At 42.7% G+C, this 21,395-nt stretch overlaps 1 protein-coding gene across 1 annotated transcript in view; it reads right to left on the bottom strand.

Moving 5' to 3' along the window:
- ACOXL (acyl-CoA oxidase like) overlaps window positions 1-21,395 on the bottom strand; it is a 257,177-nt gene that overhangs the window by 171,364 nt on the left and 64,418 nt on the right. The window contains exons 5-7 of the mRNA XM_072141224.1: window positions 18,437-18,535; window positions 16,007-16,121; window positions 15,582-15,668 (exon numbers count right to left, since the gene is read on the bottom strand). Coding sequence (XP_071997325.1) covers window positions 15,582-15,668; window positions 16,007-16,121; window positions 18,437-18,535 — 301 coding nt within the window. The remainder of the gene's footprint in view (window positions 1-15,581; window positions 15,669-16,006; window positions 16,122-18,436; window positions 18,536-21,395) is intronic.

The following is a 21,395-nucleotide window of genomic DNA, read 5'->3' on the forward strand; positions in this document are numbered from 1 at the left end:
TTTTTAAACACACTGAAAACACATACACTTTTGCATGTTTACCATACATTTGGCTGGTTTGAATCTGTTTTTCTTAATTTCTGGAAGTGTGAGCAGCTGTGAAACGGATTCAAAGCAGCCAAACGCATGGTAAACATACAAAAACGCATGCGTTTTCAGTGCGTTTAAAAACACACCAAGAACGGTACAAGAACTGTCCAAGAATGCACCGTGTAACGGATTTGAAACCCCTTAGTAAATCCAGAAGGGGAAACTTTAAGGCTGGCGCATGATGCAGCAGCCTCAACTCTCCTAAATGTTAAAGAACAACTGTAAAGTATAAAAACTTTTGCCTAACTCTGCAATAAGCTGAAATAAGCAATTCTCTAATTTACTCTCATAAGCTATCTGCAGACATTTTCCTGCTAGCAGGGATTTAACCTTATCCCCCTGGATGCATTTGTTTGGATTTGTTGCCATGGGATTCTGTATCTAGCTGCTGAATGGATCTTGTTGGCAGGCAGACTAGGAGAGTTGCACACTCCTGAAAATAAGAGTCCTCACTATTCCCAGCAGCATTCAAAAGACTCCAGGACCTTGAGTGATGTCACAAGCCTGTAACACATGCTTCAGGTCATCCAATTACAAACATGCTGCAGTCTTGATGGGGAGTCTATTCATACTTCCCCAGGATTTGTATGTTACTGGATGGTTGTGTTTGAAAGTTTGAATGCACATATAAAGGCGGAGCTCAGGCTCCCCAACAATTCTTATGAATTCTTATGAATCAGATCCTGCATACACAGCACAGTATACACATAAGACAAACAGGCTCTAAGCAGCCAAATAGTAAAAAACAGATGCATCTTTAAACGGACTGAAAATGCATGCTTAAAAGCGGACCAAAAAACGCTATTTGTGGCATGGACCACTTCAGCGGAAGCTTAGAGGATTTTACAGATAGGACCGATAGATATATGCATCGTTGTCAAAGGCTAGCCTACTTTCTTCTGTTTGGGGGCTATTACCAGAGCCCCTCTGTGCTCTGTCTGCACAGGCTGATACAATGGGGGTCATTTACTAAGAGTCTGAATCGCTATTTTTAGTCGGGTTTCCCGTATATTTCTGATTTGCACCGTCTTTCCCTGAATTGCCCCGGGTTTTTGGCGCATGCAATCGGATTGTGGCGCATCGCCGCCGGCATGCATGCAATGGAAATCAGGGGGCGTGGTCGTCGGAAAACCCGACGGATTCGGAAAACCGCAGAATTTAAAAAAAAAACATGTGTCACTTGACACTTGACGCACTTACCTGCACCAGGAATAGGATAGTGAGCTCCGGTCAACTCCAGCGGACTTCAGCACAGCAGCGACACCTGGTGGACATCGGGCGCACTAACCTTAGTGAATCGCCAGAAGACCCGAATCCTTGACTGGATCGCGACAGGACCGGGTAAGTAAATGTGCCCCAATGTCTCTTCCTCCCTCTCTTAAACTTTATTTCTGCATCAGCTGCATCCCTGAATTCTCAAATCTCAAATATTGTGTAGTGGTAAAAACTTGAATTTACACAGGGAATGGTAAGGGTGCATCCACAAGGGTTTCACAATTTGTTTTGAAACACAATCCAAAAGGCACCTCCCCTGATCACATTTTGAGTAAACAATGTGTTTTCAACATGTTTGCAAAAAGGACAACATAATCTAAATGAATATTGTCAAAATCAAATAGTGAATGCAGCAATGTGTTGAAAGGACTAAAAATGTACCCAATGTACAATTTCCATGCATTTTCCCCCAGTAAAAGCTACAGGATCTCCCAATGGTTCTGTTGTGGAGCCATACAGTGTCCTCCACATTGTCTGACCTTTGCAGTTATGTTTTAGATAAACTTACATTTTAATTTTTAACAGGTGGAGATTCCAGCTAATCAAGTAACAAATACATCAGGGAAAGAGGAGGGTGAGATAAGGTAAATTAAATTGGATCAGCTATGAAGTAATAGACATCCATGATGTCTCTGCAAGAGTATGACAGGATCCTGGTTAATCTGTTCCTCCAGGTACCATATGGTATACTGGAAGCAATTGTGAAGTTTGAATAAACCTGAATTTAAAGGGGTTGTCCACTTTCAGCAAATATAATTTCTGTATCAATTCCTCCTGGTTTTCAAGATCTCTGCTTGCTGCCCTGCTATAAAAGCTTCTATATTTACTTCCAGTGGATAGGATCTGTCCATGTGATATGATGGACATGAACGTGTACGCGGGTCACAGGCTCACTCGTGCCCCTTGCTGCCTGCAGCGCCAGCGCCTCTCACCTTTCCCCGCTCCCGAGTCCCGGCCTCGCTCTGTGCGCGCATGTCCCCATGTCCTAGGGCACGCGCACACCGGCTTCAGGTAATTTAAAGGGCCAATTTAATTGCCGATGGCTTTTCTCCCAGAAGGCTATTTAAACCTGCCTCTCCCATCACACCATACCGGATCATTGTGCCTCACAACCTTAGAAAAAGCTCCCTAACGATTATCCTGTGTTCCTGTTCCCATCTGCCTGGACCTCCCGTTGCTTACCCCGGATTGGACTTGATGTTGCATCTCTGTGCCTGGACCTGACCATGAGACTGTCTCCTGCTAAGGTACCTCGACCTCGGCTGCCACAGCGGGCTAGTCGCACCTGTGGAACGACCTGGTGGTACCCTGCTGCAGCAAGTCAAAGGTGGGCTCTGGTGAAGACTGGGTGCCACTTAGATTCCAGTCCCAGGTGTTGGCTAGTACCACCTCCCGAGGTGGTCCAGTGGATTCACGCATCCTGAAAGCTATTTAATAATAACGGCTAATGCAGCTGCATGTTCATCACACTTCTGATTGATACAGAAAGTATATTGGAAAATTGTATAACTTAGATAAACAATATCAAATATTTGCTGAAAGTGGACAACCCCTTTAACTTCTTTCATAAATGTGGATCAGTGAAAAGAAACTATGCAAGTTCATCATTTATTGATGTTGCTGGGTATTTCAAGAGGGAAAAGCCCTTATGACCAGGAGATCCCAGACAACAGATGGCAGTTTGTTGACAAATGTCTGGGACAGACTATTCATCACAGCAACCCTTATACATGAAAATCATGCACGTGTGCACTACAGATTGGCCTAATTAATGTGCAAATTGTCATTCCAACTTGCAGTAATGTAGCCATCATAGCTCTGAGAATGAGTCTTACCATCTGGCTGTCCTTGAAATTAATATATTTACATTATACATCATAAGTTGGCAGTGATAGGTTACACCTATACAAAATTTATTATTACAGGTAGGCAATGAAAAACTAATATACAACTGATACCTTATATCTGTTTTGCCTAAAAATTGAAAAGAAAGATTTACAAAACAATGGAGGCCAAGCGCTCCCTCAGTTACCTCTCTGATCATCAAAAATAAAAATGTTCTGTCTTCTGAAATGAGTGATTGGCTATGCAGATGGCAATTCTAATAATTTTGTTTGTATACTGCAACAATTAGTGTTGCATACAGATGCCATCATGTACGTAGTGCGCAAAGATAGGGAACAAACCTTCCTAATAACATCCATTGCCAATCAGGGCCCCACTTCTCGGCTTGTGTAAAATGGCTTTTATTTTTTATTGTTCACAAATGTTTGTAAAAAATCAACTTCAGGAAGAGGTTGCAATAATGACTGTACAAGCCTCACAGATTCTTGTACAGGCAGTTTAACGCACCGAAAAAAGTATAAATCCGCATGTGGTAAATGGCTATAATTAATTGTTCGCAAGTTGGTCTTTCTAAATTACTATCCTAATTCACAAATCCTAATTAAACTTTGGGGCCAAGGTAGAGATGAATAGAACTGGAGAAACCTGAAAACACTGTGAGAATAATGTTCTTTGATTTCTCCAGTGCCTTCAATACCATACAGCCAGGGCTAGTAAGGGAAAACTGGATCTGGCTGGAGTGGACCACCATCTCTCTAGTTGGATCCTAGACTACCTCACAAACCGACCTCAGTATGTGAGATCCTGGGACTGTGTGTCGGATACTGTGATGAGTAGTACAGGTTCACTTCAAGGTACAGTTCTGGCTCCCTTCCTCTTTACATTGTACACAGCAGACTTCAGGTACAATTCATGTAGCTGCTACCTCCAGAAGTTCTCTGATGACTCTGCAATAGTAGGCCTCATTACAGGTGAGAACGACAGGGAGTACAAAGAACTGATCCGGAAATTTGTGGACTGGTGCCAGCGAAACCACCTTAGGATTAATGCTGGGAAGACCAAGGAGATGGTGGTGGACTTTCGTAAGCACAGTCCTCCTTCTCAACCGGTGGTTATCCAGGGGACAGACATTGAGGCAGTGAAGTCCTATAAGTACTTGGGTGTCCTCCTCAACAATAAACTGGAGTGGGCAGAGAACATAAAAGTACTTCACAGGAAGGGTCAGAGCAGGCTATACCTGCTGAGGAGGCTGAGGGCATTCGGAGTGCGGGGGGCTCTTCTTAAGACCTTCTTCAACTCTGTAGTGGCATCAGCCATCTTCTTTGGTGTAGTCTGTTGGGGAAGCAGCATCTCAGCTAGGGAGAGGAGCAGACTGGACAAACTGATTAGGAAAGCCAGCTCTGTCCTGGGGGGGTCCTCTTAGAGAGATCCCCCCCCCCGCCCATATATGTAATATATCATGGAGTGTCAGGACCAGATCTATCATATTGGTTTGGTGTGAGAATATAGCAACGCAAAATGCATACAGCGTGCCGCCATGTAGTATAAGATAGATACAGGGAGCTGCCATGTAGTATAAAAGGCATACAGTGTGCCGCCATGTAGTATAAGATAGATCCAGCATACCGCCATGTAGTATAAAATGCAGATAGCGTGCCGCCATGTAGTATAAAATGTATACAGCGTGCCGCCATTTAGTATAGAATGCATACAGCATGCCGCCATTTAGTATAAAATGCATACAGTGTGCCGCTAAGTAGTATAAAATGCATATAGCGTACCACCATGTAGTATAAAATGCATACAGTGTCCTCCCATGCAGTATAAAATACATACAGCGTCCTCCCATGTAGTATAAAATGCATACAGCATATTGCCATGTAGTATAAAATACATAGAGCATATTGCCATGTAGTATAAAATACATAGAGCATATTGCCATGTAGTATAAAATACATAGAGCATATTGCCATGTAGTATATACGCATATATACACACATGTATAAACACATACATATACACATCACATGCATATATACATCACATACATATACACATCACATGCATATATACATCACATACATATACACATCACATGCATATACACATCACATACATATACACATCACATACATATAAATAGACATATACACATCACATATATATACACATCATATACTGTACACATCACATACATATACACATCACATACATATAAATAGACATATACACGTCACATACATATACACGTCACAAACATATACACATCACATTCATATACACATCATATACACATCACATACATATACACATCATATACACATCACATACATATACACATCATATACACATCACATACATATACACATCATATACACATCATATACACATCAAATACATATACACAGATAAATTTACATTCTTTTCTTTTTTTTTCCATAAAGCTTCTGCCTTGTCCTCCACTTGGGGGAAGGGAGGGCACCTGGATCGGAGGGGGGGGTGCACCTGGATCAGAGGGAGGGGGGGCAGAGAAAAGGGGAGGGGGGTAGGAAGGGGAGGAGAGGGGGTGACAGAGTGGGGGGACGGTAGCAGGGGCGGGCAAGCGGACGGAAGCAGGGGCGGGCAGGCGGACGGAAGCAGGGGCGGGCAGGCGGACGAAAGTAGGGGCGGGCAGGGTTCCGGTGGTAGCAAAGGTGGAATGGCGGGCGGCAGCATGGACGTGTGGCCGCCTCGTCCAGCAGGTGGCGCGCCGTCTGAGGCGAGAAAGGAGAAGCCCTGCCCACCAGCCCGGGCCTGCTGCAGATAGGATGGCAGCTCCATTGGCCTCCCTGATGTATCCCCTGCCTGACCTAGACCTTCTGCAGGATATCAGGTAAGTGTAATGTGTATATGTGTGTCTTCCCTAAGTAAATGTGTTTTGTCATGTATATATGTGTGTGTGCGTCTTCCCTGTGTTGTGTGTCTTGTCATGTATATATATATATTTGTGTGTGTGTCTTCCCTGAGCATATGTGTCTTCTCATGTATATATGTGTGTGTGTGTCTTCCCTGTGTAGATGTGTTTTATCATTTGTATATGTGTATGTGTTTTGTCATGTATATACACTCATCGGCCACTTTATTAGGTACACCATGCTAGTAACGGGCTGGACCCCTTTTGCCTTCAGAACTGCCTCAATTCTTCATGGCATAGATTCAACAAGGTGCTGGAAGCATTCCTCAAAGATTTTGGTCCATATTGACATGATGGCATCACACAGTTGCCGCAGATTTGTCGGCTGCACATCCATGATGCGAATCTCCCGTTCCACCACATCCCAAAGATGCTCTATTGGATTGAGATTTGGTGACTGTGGAGGCCATTTGAGTACAGTGAACTCATTGTTATGTTCAAGAAAGCAGTCTGAGATGATTCCATCTTTATGGCATGGCGCATTATCCTGCTGAAAGTAGCCATCAGATGTTGGGTACATTGTGGTCATAAAGGGATGGACATGGTCAGCAACAATACTCAGGTAGGCTGTGGCGTTGCAACAATGCTCAATTGGTACCAAGGGGCCCAAAGAGTGCCAAGATTCCCCACACCATGACACCACCACCACCGGCCTGAACCGTTGATACAAGGCAGGATTGATCCATGCTTTCATGTTGTTGACGCCAAATTCTGACCCTACCATCCGAATGTCGCAGCAGAAATCGAGACTCATCAGACCAGGAAACGTTTTTCCAATCTTCTACTGTCCAACTTGATGAGCTTGTGCAAATTGTAGCCTCAGTTTCCTGTTCTTAGCTGAAAGGAGTGGCACCCGGTGTGGTCTTCTGCTGCTGTAGCCCATCTGCCTCAAAGTTCGACGTACTGTGCGTTCAGAGATGCTCTTCTGCCTACCTTGGTTGTAACGGGTGGCGATTTGAGTCACTGTTGCCTTTCTATCAGCTCGAACCAGTCTGCCCATTCTCCTCTGACCTCTGGCATCAACAAGGCATTTCCGCCCACAGAACTGCCACTCACTGGATGTTTTTTCTTTTTCGGACCATTCTCTGTAAAACCTAGAGATGGTTGTGCGTGAAAATCCCAGTAGATCAGCAGTTTCTGAAATACTCAGACCAGCCCTTCTGGCACCAAAAACCATGCCACATTCAAAGGCACTCAAATCACCTTTCTTCCCCATACTGATGCTCGGTTTGAACTGCAGGGGATTGTCTTGACCATGTCTACATGCCTAAATGCACTGAGTTGCCACCATGTGACTGGCCGATTAGAAATGAAGTGTTAACGAGCAGTTGGACAGGTGTACCTAATAAAGTGAGTGTATATATATATAGGTGTAATATGTGATGTGTGTCACGGATGCCCCTGCGGTCCATGTTTCAGATCGCAGGAGCATCAGTGTCCTACAATGTGGCGCCATTCACACCCCCTGGCCCCGTACTTAACTCTCCTGGCTCCAAATTTCGTGGCGTTCCCATCCTGGTCCTACACCGGCTTCCTCCGTAGGTCGCGCTCCTGCTGCTTGCAGAGGCTGCACGCTCCCGCTGCTAGGGCACGCGCCCGACTCTCCATGAACTTAAAGGGCTAGCGTCCTCCTAATTGTCTCTGGCATTCTCGGCTCTGCTACATAATCCGGCGGCTCCCAGCATACCCTGCCGGATCTTCAAGTACTTCCACTGAAATGAAAGCCTCCTGAGCGTTTCCAGACGCCTCTGTGTTTCCTGTGTGTTTCCAGACGCCTCAGTGTTTCCCGTGTTCCTGTAGCGGCCCTGTGTTCCTGTGGCGGTCCTGTGTTTCTGTGGTGGTCCTGTGTCCCGGTGGCCTTCCAGAGGTCCTGCCATACCGAGGTGCTGCCTGTCCGTGGTCCTGCCTTCCTGTGGTCCTGCCTTCTCAGTGTCCCTACCTTGGCTGCCAACGCAGGCCTGGTCGGATCCGTGGAGCGACATGGTGGCTCCCCACCGCAGCAAGACCATCCCGCTTTGTGGTGGGCTCTGGTAAAGACCAGGTGTCCACTTAGACTCCGCTCCCGGGTTGCGGCTAGAACCATCATCCCCCGCTGTAGTCCAGGGAGTCCATTGACTTTTGCCCGAGGAGACTCTCCCACATCTCCGTGCGTGACAATGTGTGTGTGTGCTTAATCCGGCCTTGGCTGTGTCTGTTTTGTACTACATGGCGGTACTCTATGAATTTTATACTACGTGAAGGTACGCTGTATCTATTTATACTACATGGTGGTTCTCTGTATGTATATTATACTACATGGCAGTACGCTGTATCTATGTTATACTACATGAGGGTACTCTGTATGTATTTTATACTACACGGCGGTACGCTGTATCTATTTCATAATTCATGGCGGTACGCTGTATCTATTTTGTACTACATGGCGGTACGCTGTATGTATTTTGTACTACATGGTGGTACGCTGTATGTATTTTGTACTACATGGTGGTACGCTGTATCTATTTTGCATTGCTTTATTTTCACAACAAACCAATATGATGGATTTGGTCCTGACACTCCTTTATATATTACATATATGGGGGTGGGCGTCTTTCTATGGCTCGCCTCGGGCAGCAGAAAGGCTTGGTTCACCCCTGGCTCCCAGGGCTGTTTCTACCACCGGATGGGTCATGTGACCGCCTGGAGCCATGCAACACCCTCTCAGTGACCCTGCAGTGTGATGATGTCATCAGCAAAACCCGGGAACTGACAGCAGAAATCATGGGAGCTTGGAACAGATGAGTGATTTTATCATTCTGTAGAGGACCTGTGTATATGTATGTATCTCTGTAAGTGAGCATCTGTCTGTGCGGGGCCACAGTATGCATCTGTCTGTGCGGGGCCACAGTATGCATCTGTCTGTGCGGGGCCACAGTATGCATCTGTCTGTGCGGGGCCACAGTATGCATCTGTCTGTGCGGGGCCACAGTATGCATCTGTCTGTGCGGGGCCACAGTATACATCTGTCTGTGCTGGGCCACAGTATGCATCTGTCTGTGCGGGGCCACAGTATACATCTGTCTGTGCGGGGGCACAGTATGCATCTGTCTGTGCGGGGGCACAGTATGCATCTGTCTGTGCGGGGGCACAGTATGCATCTGTCTGTGCGGGGGCACAGTATGCATCTGTCTGTGCGGGGGCACAGTATGCATCTGTCTGTGCGGGGGCACAGTATGCATCTGTCTGTGCGGGGGCACAGTATGCATCTGTCTGTGCGGGGGCACAGTATGCATCTGTCAGTGTTGGGGCACAGAATACATCTGTCAGTGTTGAGGCACAGAATACATCTGTCAGTGTTGAGGCACAGAATACATCTGTCAGTGTTGGGGCACAGAATACATCTGTCAGTGTTGGGGCACAGAATACATCTGTCTGTGTTGGGGCACAGAATACATCTGTCTGTGTTGGGGCACAGAATACATCTGTCTGTGTTGGGGCACAGAATACATCTGTCTGTGTTGGGGCACAGAATACATCTGTCTGTGTTGGGGCACAGAATACATCTGTCTGTGTTGGGGCACAGAATACATCTGTCTGTGTTGGGGCACAGAATACATCTGTCTGTGTTGGGGCACAGAATACATCTGTCTGTGTTGGGGCACAGAATACATCTGTCTGTGTTGGGGCACAGAATACATCTGTCTGTGTTGGGGCACAGAATACATCTGTCTGTGTTGGGGCACAGAATACATCTGTCTGTGTTGGGGCACAGAATACATCTGTCTGTGTTGGGGCACAGAATACATCTGTCTGTGTTGGGGCACAGAATACATCTGTCTGTGTTGGGGCACAGAATACATCTGTCTGTGTTGGGGCACAGAATACATCTGTCTGTGTTGGGGCACAGAATACATCTGTCTGTGTTGGGGCACAGAATACATCTGTCTGTGTTGGGGCACAGAATACATCTGTCTGTGTTGGGGCACAGAATACATCTGTCTGTGTTGGGGCACAGAATACATCTGTCTGTGTTGGGGCACAGAATACATCTGTCTGTGTTGGGGCACAGAATACATCTGTCTGTGTTGGGGCACAGAATACATCTGTCTGTGTTGGGGCACAGAATACATCTGTCTGTGTTGGGGCACAGAATACATCTGTCTGTGTTGGGGCACAGAATACATCTGTCTGTGTTGGGGCACAGAATACATCTGTCTGTGTTGGGGCACAGAATACATCTGTCTGTGTTGGGGCACAGAATACATCTGTCTGTGTTGGGGCACAGAATACATCTGTCTGTGTTGGGGCACAGAATACATCTGTCTGTGTTGGGGCACAGAATACATCTGTCTGTGTTGGGGCACAGAATACATCTGTCTGTGTTGGGGCACAGAATACATCTGTCTGTGTTGGGGCACAGAATACATCTGTCTGTGTTGGGGCACAGAATACATCTGTCTGTGTTGGGGCACAGAATTAATTTTTATGTGTTGGGGCACAGAATTAATTTTTATGTGTTGGGGCACAGAATACATCTCTCTGTGTTGAGGCACAGAATACATCTCTCTGTGTTGAGGCACAGAATACATCTCTCTGTGTTGAGGCACAGAATACATCTCTATGTGTTGGGGCACAGAATACATCTCTATGTGTTGGGGCACAGAATACATCTCTATGTGTTGGGGCACAGAATACATCTCTATGTGTTGGGGCACAGAATACATCTGTCTTTGTGGGGGCAAATAATTCATTTTTATGTGTTGGGGCACAGAATACATCTCTATCTGTTGGGACACCGAATACATCTCTATGTATAGGGGCACAGAATACATCTCTATGTGTAGGGGCACAGAATACATCTCTATGTGTAGGGGCACAGAATACATCTCTATGTGTAGGGGCACAGAATACATCTCTATGTGTAGGGGCACAGAATACATCTCTATGTGTAGGGGCACAGAATACATCTCTATGTGTAGGGGCACAGAATACATCTCTATGTGTAGGGGCACAGAATACATCTCTATGTGTAGGGGCACAGAATACATCTCTATGTGTAGGGGCACAGAATACATCTCTATGTGTAGGGGCACAGAATACATCTCTATGTGTAGGGGCACAGAATACATCTCTATGTGTAGGGGCACAGAATACATCTCTATGTGTAGGGGCACAGAATACATCTCTATGTGTAGGGGCACAGAATACATCTCTATGTGTAGGGGCACAGAATACATCTCTATGTGTAGGGGCACAGAATACATCTCTATGTGTAGGGGCACAGAATACATCTCTATGTGTAGGGGCACAGAATACATCTCTATGTGTGGGGGCACAGAATACATCTATATATCTCTGTATAGAGGTACAGGGGGCGATTTATCCTGTGCGGGAGCTTGATAGAAGCTCCACCCTTACAGCCATGAAAGAAAATTCTCAAATTTCAAACCCCTAGTGAAGTTTACACAATGAAGATAATTTTTAACCCTTTACTTTACAATTTTACTCAGTTTTATTGCTGTTTTAGCTCCTATCACAGAGTGATGGTGAGTGTAAAATTCCAGGGTGTGGGCGTGGACTCTCTAAGCAGACACATTATGAGCCATCCAGTTCTGTGAGCTGAAAATGTTGTTAGATATTTATATACATTTTTTATTTACCTCTTGAACATTGTACTAGTATCTGACACACAGAAAGAGAGAGATGATATCTCTCTCACACAATGACACATTCAGCTCTCCTACATCTCTGATATTCCACAACACACTATGAGATCTGATGTACCTTCCTCTCCCTCCCAAGATAAAGAACCTGTCTGTAGCTTTACACTCCTCATGCTGATTCTGGCAGGAGCTCAGTGTCTATGTATCAGTGAGAGCTCTGAGCTGGAATACAAGGGGAGGGGCTAGAGGCACAGAGCAGAGAAAGAGAAACTCAGCTCAATAACCATCACTGCAAAGCAAGATGGCTTCCCCAACCCTAAGTCAGAATACACAGGATCGTGTCTAGGGGCAACTGGACTGGACTGTTTTGTACACCAGGACTAATGGAGACAGGTTGGACTTATATCTGTGAAATGCTGTATTTTTGTTAATAACAGTGAATTAGAAAATGTGTTATTTTGTTATCCTGAGTATATTTTAAAAACTTGTCTCTGTGGGAATACCTCTTTAAGGGAACATTGTTAGATTCACCATGTAGAGTAACTTACCTAGCAACTGCCCTGTCCGTTCCATAACCAAATCTGATGCGACAGGTCCATCAAATCACCTAACTCATTAGGTCAGACACTACTGGGATACATCATAGATTTTGTCATTTAGATAAAATAAAAATAGTACTACTTACTGCAGTAATTTTTCTTCCAAAATTGAAAGGCAGTGTACCAAGAGCTGCCAGAAAAAGCACTAACTGTTCTTCCTCACAATTAAACTTTCAATCTCTTCAGAAAGTGGTGATAGACACTCTCTAAATTACTAGTGACCTCTTAAACGTTAAATTTAGTCTCATACTCCTCCTTGGCCAAAAATAATCCTCAAAAACGCAACTAGGAGTATTTTTACTCTGCTAGAAAAATTTGGAGCTACCTCTGGCTTCAGGATTATTGATGTGGGCTTTGAAACACATTTTGAGCTCCCACTGATCTGAGAGCCACTGTGAATAGAGCAGCAGTAAAAGATGCATGGTTCCTTTCCAATGAGATTACTTGTTGGTATCAATGCTGTAAAGTTGGTATCAAGGCTCCCATCAAAGAGCAACATATCGAGGAATAAGGTATATAATTGTTTTGCCCACTGATGGACATCATCGGTCACTTGCTGCCTGCTTGTTAACACAGACTGAGAAGACCATTGGGAAGACAACTCTGGATCCTCAGAGCCTTAACCAAACCTATAGAGCTGCTCTATGAAGTTAGGAAAATAAGATATTCTCCATGGCTTGTGCATGGAGAATTTCAACGTATACCCCGTTAAAAGTAGTCTTGTAGTATGTGAATGTGTGAAATTTCCTGCTTTTTTCCACACATCTTTGAATTGCTAGATTAGGTACTATGACTCACATATATTTTTCCTTTTCTTCCTGAACTTTATGTGACATTTACAAAAATCATTATCATTGTGTTATAAAATCCATATGGCGTAAGGGCTCCTTGGCCACTTTAATACAACGTGACTCTGAAGTATTAGGCTCCTTTATGAACTTTTTGCCATATTTTCAGTTTTTACACTTGTTTCAAGTTTTATTTATTTCAATAAAATGTGCTCTAAGTGTCATACTTCTTGTCTATTTCGTGATTGTAGACTTTAAAGGTGATGTACAATGATATTTCATACATCATAATGAAAAGTGCAAACAGTGAAAAAGTGACATAGTGCTTTATTAAAACATCAAACCCCTCCCATCAATATTCAGACCTTCCCCACGTCTCCTGGATTTCATTCATAAAATTACTTTGTTTATCCGCTGTCCGGAGTACAGACTAGGACCCGGAGGATTTGTCCACCCATATAAAGTGCGCTGCGGGAAAAGGGCTGCCCGACTCCAAGATGGCCACTGCTAATGCTACTTCCGGTATTACGCCAAATTATGGCGCATGGCCACCGTCGGTTCCGGGGCAGGTCTGAATACCAATGGGAGGGGTTTGATGTTTTTCACTGTTTGCACTTTTCATTATGATGTATGAAATATCACTGCACTTTAAAATTTGCACATGTATTCTGATATTATACAATTGAATTAATTTTGAATATTGTACCAGATTTTGTTTCACTTTATGATTGACCAATCAGCAGTGACCACTGACCAACTTAAATAGTTGGAGTTGTGTCACATTTGTTATGCTTGAGAAAGGTGCGGATTATCACCGAAACGTCGCTGTTTGATGGAATAAAGGATCACCAATTTTCTACAGTTTTTTGATCCATGCCAAGGGTTCATTGGCTACTGCACCGACTATTGTCTTGTGCTGCTCTGGACTTTCCACATTTTAAAAAAATTATATAAATGAGGTATCACCGTAATCTTAGTGATCCATAGAATAAAGATAATATGTTATTTTTATGGCACGGTGTATAGCCCCCAAAAAATACAAGAAGAAAGGAAACCAGAATTTATGATTTTCTTTTCACCCATACATTTAAGAGTTAATAAAATCTCATCAATAAGCCAATAACCAACTAAAACAAAGTATTTGTAAAGTGCATCTCATGTCGCTGAAAAAAAGCCCTAATTTGTTCAAATTGCCAAAAAAATAAGATTGTATAGCTGTTAAAAAGGGATGATGCATAATCTGATCTGAATGGTGCATCTTCCCTTCAATGCCCTGGCGTGTGCCAAACAGCATGTTTCCACCATATATGGGGTATTGACGTACTTAGGAGACATTGGGTATCAAACTTTGTGGAGCGTTATAGTATTTTATCTACTGAGAATGTGTAAATTTTTTTAAAAATACATCATTTAGCCAAAAAAATACAAATTTCAAAATTGCACACAATTTTGTTGTACCCCTGTAAAACAATCAAAGGGTTAAAAAACTTCATGAAAGTTGTTTTACATACCTAAGGGGTGTAGTTTCTATAAAGGGATAATTTAGGGGGTTTTACTTTTATTTAGGCCTCTTAAAGTGACTTGAAATCTGAGCAGGTCCCTCAATAGTGTGATTTTATGAAAATGTCAAAAATCCATCTAAATTTCAAAGCCCCAGAACATCTTACAAAAATGAAAAAAACCATGTCAACGTAAAGCAGACATTCGGTTAATGTTAGTTATCAAGGGTTTTTTTGCTGTTCTGACTATGTATGGTTAAAGTACAACATTTAGAATTTCGGAAAATTGCGAATGTTTCAAAAAAATTTTTTCCAAATATCCGTTTTTCATAAATAAACACAAAAATACCACCAAAATTTTTTAACTAACATGAAGTAGAAAGTGTCACGAGAAAACAATTTCAAAAACTTGGACATGTTAAAGCGTTCCAAAGTTCTAACCACTTATAGTGACACAGGGCAGATTTGAAAAAATGAGCTGTGTCAGGAAGGTGAAAAGGGGCTTCGCGTTAAGGGGTTAATGTATAAACCTTATTTCATGAAGTTGCTAAATGCCTGTGGCATAGCTTAGTTTTTTTTACTATTTTGGTTCTAATAGAGCCAAAAATTGTCACAAATTGTGATAGTGGTTGTAAATGGAACACTGGATCGCTGACATCTTAGCACTTAGTAATGGGACCTGGGTCAACTTATTAAAGTCTATGGAATTTTTTTGGTATCTAAACCCAATCTAAACCTCTTGATAAATGTGGTGAAAAGAACTTTTTCAACCCAACGGCAGAACATGTCTTACAGAATAAATGTATTTCAGTTTAAAAATAATATTAAAATAATAAAACAATAATAATTATTTTATCTCTTTATAAAAGTACATTTAAAAATGCATATACCTTCCTTATAGAGCATGTCTATTGCTTCCACACCAGGATGCATATTCCCATTCTGGTCACGAATTGGGACAATAAAACAGTGCGGCCCTGGAGAAAATCATGAAAAAAAGGTTACACTTAGGCCTGCTTTTACATGAACTTCTTACCTATTAGAATTTATAAATCAAAGTTGGGTAATTTATATGACAGATCAGAACAAGTGCTCACATGCTTAGTCTGCACTGGCATGGAACCTGGCAATGTCTTTTATGTTGAAAGATAGGAAGATATGTAATGCAAACATAGCCAGAACTCCAATTAGCTGTCGCCTTGGCTGAACTGTCTAGAATTGAGCAATTACCTGCACCTTACAGACACATGGAGGCAGAGCCATTCTCGGAAACATATATTAACCAGAGAAACAAAGAATAACCAGAGAAACAAACCTTGAGACTTCCCATGAATGATAAGCTGTGCAAACACAGCAGCATAGTTCCCTTTCATTGTATTGCCAATATACATCTTCTGTGCATTCTCACAAGGTGTATGGATGATGAACTCCTAAGAAACAAAAATGGAACAGATAGAGCTTAAAAGAAGTGAGGTCAATTCTAAGCGTTTCATTCTTAGGTTAGGGCTGTACACAGTTTTATTAGTTATGCTGTATCTTACTGTATACATGATATTGTTGCATGTCCATTATGTTACACCAATAGGGAACCAAAAAAGAAAGACACACGGCTATATATAATACTATATATCATTCCTATTCCTGTGTCCCGTGTGCCTGTGTTCCCGTTCTTATCCACCTGGACCTCCCGTTGCTGACCCCAGATTGGACTTGAACTTGCATCTCTGCCGCCTGCCCTGACCCAGTGCCTGGACCCGACCACGAGACTGTCTTCCGTTAAGGTACCTCGACCTTGGCTGCCTCCGCGGGCTAGGAAGACCAGGTGCCACTTAGACTACGGTCCCACGTGTCGGCTAGTAACACCTCCCGCGGTGGTCCAGAGGATCCACGCATCACGAACCCTGACAGAACCTACTTGGAATCAGTGCTTATTGCATGAATGACTTTTGTCAAAAATGCCAGGTTTACTCACTTTTGTTGCCAGAGGTGTAGACATTAACCCCTTAATGCTCTGCGCCGTAGCTCTACGGCGCAGAGGTATAAGGAGTGTATGAAGAGGGCTCACGGGCTGAGTCCTCTTCATACAAGGGTGGGGGGTTTTGCATATTGCAGAAAACCCCCACCGATAATAACCGCGATCAGTGCAAGTATTAACCTTGCACCTATTACATCATCGGGGGGCGGCGATCGTTTGCCATGGTAGCCTCGGGTCTTCGTTTGACCCGAGGCTACATGGCTTCTGGAGATTCTTTACAATGAGCCAGTGGCTCATTGTAATGAATGTTCTGCAAAAATGCCATATATTGCAATACAGAAGTATTGCAGTATATGGTAGGAGCGATCTGACCATCTAGGGTTAATGTACCCTAAATGGTCTAAGAAATAGTGGGAAAAAAAAAGAAAAACAAAAAGTTTAAAAAATAAAAAAATTTAATAAAATATTAAAAATTCAAATCACCCCCTTTCCCTAGAACAGATATAAAACATAATAAAAAGTAAAAATCACAAACATATTAGGTATCGCCGCGTCCCAAAATGCCCGATCTATCAAAATATAAAAACGGTTACGGCCGGTAGTGACCTCCGAGGTGGGAAATGGCGCCCAAATGTCCGAAATGCGACTTTTACACCTTTTACATTACATAAAAAATTAAATAAAAAATGATCAAAATGTCGCACAGACCTCAGAATGGTAGCAATGAAAACGACGGCTTGCAAAAAAATGACACCTCAAACAGCTCCGTGCACCAAAGTATGAAAAAGTTATTAGCGTTAGAAGATGGCAACATTTTTTCTTTTTTGTACACATTCGTTTAATTTTTGAAAATGTATTAAAACACAATAAAACCTATATAAATTTGGTATCACCGCGATTGCACCGAACCAAAGAATAAAGCTGAGGTGTTATTTTGAGTGCACAGTCAAAGTCGAAAAAACTGAGCCCACAAGAACATGACGCACGTGCGTTTTTTTTTTCAATTTTTCCACATTTGGAATTTTTTTTCAGCTTTGCAGTACACGGCATGTTCAAATAAATAACATTACGGGAAAGTAAAATTTGTTACGCACAAAATAAGCCCTCACACAGGTCTGTACACGTAAAAATGAAAAAGTTATGGATTTTTGAAGTTGGAGAGCGAGAAATGAGCGGAAAAACCCTGCGTCCTTAAGGGGTTAATGTCTATGTGTTGAGTTATTTAGAGGGATTGTTATAGAAGTTGTACTTACTCTATTTATAAGACTGTAAGCATTCATAGACTGTAAGCTCTTGCGATCAGGGCCCTTACTCCTATTGTTCCATATGACTGTTTGTACTCGGTAATGTAATATTATATTTGTATATGTCCCCTATGATTTGTAAAGTGCTATGGAATTTGATGGTGCTATATAAATAAAGATAATTATTATTACGACAACATCCCGAATACTATCCACTGCTTTTAATGAGATACATACATCAAAAGCAGACACACCACTAAAAAAGAACATTAAAAAGGAATATACATGTCCATTCAGTATGTTGAAATATAAACAAAATAATAGCAAAACTGTTCCTGTAAAGTGCTGACTAATTGTGAATTCCATGGGGAAGATCTTTTTATGCAAAGTTAAATGGCACTTCCTCTTTGCATTTGTTAGGTAAAAGGAAAACAGAAGTGTCCATAAAGTCTGAACAAACAAAACATTTCTCAACATGTTCTTGTATTCTAGACACTAAATAAATCCAAAAATCATTCCTTCTTACCTGTGTCTTTGGGTCAAACACAGCCTCAGTCAATATTCCTCTTACATTACTGCCATGACCACGTTCTGTCATTGCAAACATCCCTGTAAACTCCTGATTCTGTGAAAAAAATATAAAATATGATTTGGGGACAGGACCAAGGGCTACTGTCTACTTACAGAGACTTTGCCAATTAAATTCTCCTTACAGGCGTGTGGGGACTTATAGCCATTGATGCTCCACTAGAACATTCTGGGAAACATGCAAATCATTTTTCCGGGATGGGACAAAGAAAACAATGCCTCTGTTGCTACCTTGTAAAGCACCCTCCTTAACATCAAGCATGACTTTCAGGAAAACTAATTAAATAATATGGGATAAAAACCAACCCATTACACATCTTTTCCACAAGGAACATCCTCTCACTCAGTTAAACCAGTTCTCTACACTGTAATGAAGAGACACGCAACCACATTGAAACGCAGTTGGGAATCTGTTCCTTCTGAAATACACATACTGCTTTAGTTTTCATCCCACATCATGTTATTAGGCTTCCTGAAAGTCATGCTTGATGTTAAAGGGGGCTGCCTTACAAGGTAACAAAAGAGACCTTGGGGCTTCTTTACTAAGGGTAGCGGATCACACTTGGACTGGTTGTCAGTTTAGGGGTTTGCACAGGTTTGACAGGTATTTAACAGGGGTCTGTACTGGGATTGTGTCGCACGCCATCTGATTTTGGCGCAGCTGCACCAGCTTTCATGCGACATAAATCGGGGTGCGTGTTCTTGGACAAACTGACTGTTTTGGACTGAGTGTGGGATCTAAAAATTGTGTCGCAAGACAATGCACTTACATACACGAGGAAGAAGAAGGTGAACCCGGCCACACAATCTTAGTGAATCGCGGCAGAGTGAACTTTCAAGGAACGGGTAAGTAAATGTGCCCCATTGTTTTTTCGTCTCCCATCCTGCACAACTTATTTGCATATTTCCCAGAGTACCCTAGTAGCTTCAATGGCTATCTCCACATGCCTGCAAGGGGTTGGACACTTTTCCTCATGTCTTTTGTATAGTGGGGAGCAGGATATTAGGCAAGTTATTAAAATACATCTATTAATAGTTCTGCACCACTTTCTGGATATCTAAAGTGAAGCCTCCTGTCTTTTATCTCATCGGCCTGAGATTCCTGTCCATAAAAGATGATGGGGCATGTGATCTCGAAATGGCGATTGTTCATGGACAGAGATCACATAAACCTCCATCTGCGGCCATTTTATGGACAGGAATGTCTGGCTGATAAGGAAAAAGACAGGAGGCTTCCCTTTACATATCTCGAACTTTTCATAGATGTATTTTGGTAAATTACCTTACCCCTACACTTACAAACAAATACAAAAGACTTTTGAAAAAATATCTTGTTGGTACTGTACATAACACCTGTAAAAGCAAGCACTTTTAATACATATTATTGGCTAGCATTTATCTGTATGGACTTTGAATCATGACTTTTGTCACAATTCATTATGGGTATTAAAAGGATTGTCTGACCCATAAAAAAAATTTGCCGCAAAAGTTTAAAAGGGACCTGTGCCTAATCACACAAAGACGATATTCTTTTCATTGTTGTTCAAAATATAAGGCCCCCAGAAATGCATATGTGCATTAGTGTTAAATAAAATCTACCATTAATATCAAGCAATATATACCAGGGGCAATTACTCCAGGCACTGTGACATATGTTCTTAAATTTTCTATTCATGGCCTTCTTCTTAAAAAATTGTGCTAATGAGCCTGAAGGGCTCCTGGGGGTTTTTCCAGAGCCCCTCCATACTGCAGATTCGCAGGCTGCTCAGTGTGCAAGGAGCACCCCGTTGCACCATGCAATTAAAAATTATACCTACCGTAATCAACATTTACAATATTTAAAATACACTTTATAATAACCCCTTCCTGCCGAAGTCACTTTTCACCCTTCTGTCACGGCCCATTTCTTCAAATATGCTCTGTGTCACTATAAGTGGTTATAACGGAAAGGGACCTAGAGAAATGGGCACGATTACCAATATCCTGGTTCAGAAGAATAAATGTCCTAAAAAGGGACGTGCTTTGGCGCCTCCTGTATCTGTTCCAAACCATACCGCTCTCACACCCTAAATCATACTTCAATAAACTCTGACATATGAGACAACGTTTTGTCTGGCATAACTCGCGGCCCTGTATCAATTATATTACCTTGAAATCCCACAAACTAGATGGTGGATCAGGGCTACCCGATTTCTACTACTATTATTAAGCGACATTAGCCACCTACATCCTAGACATTTTTCAGAAACACTCCTCAAAACATTGGGTGGAATTGGAACACAACCCCACACACGCATTGGGAGCGTTTTGGTGGCCATCCGCCAACCCCCGTTAACGAAAATATTTCTCCATTTCAGGTCCTACTCCTGTCATGATGGCATAAATTAACACATACCTTTGGGCTGATCAAGGTCCCAGGCCCACTTACACCACTACTGGGCAATCAGGGCATACCTGGACCCCTGACATGGTCACACTCCGAAACATTACTGCTGCTCAGACTACAAGATGTAATCACAGACACAGGAATTCATTCACAAGCTGAGGAAACAACATCGCTGATCATCCAGGCATCCAGATGGCTTCTTTATTTCCAAATCCACAACTATGCTGCCTCCTTGGGACTGCCTGTATATTTACTAACAAGTACCACCTTCAAGGATCTCTGTCTCTTCACATCCACCCCCTCTCACACGATCACCTCGGTCTACTCAATATTGACACGAGTGGACCTACCTAGGTACGGGGACACCTGGGAAAAGGACCTTAACAAATCATTTACCCCCGCTCAATTGCAAAAGGTTCAAATCTTGACACATAAATTGTCAATATCCTGCCACCTACAAGAGCTAAACTACAAGATACTGACCCAAAGGTATTCCCCGTACCAGACACCT

This window comes from Engystomops pustulosus, chromosome 3 (assembly GCF_040894005.1).
Source record: "Engystomops pustulosus chromosome 3, aEngPut4.maternal, whole genome shotgun sequence".
Lineage (NCBI taxonomy): Eukaryota > Metazoa > Chordata > Amphibia > Anura > Leptodactylidae > Engystomops > Engystomops pustulosus.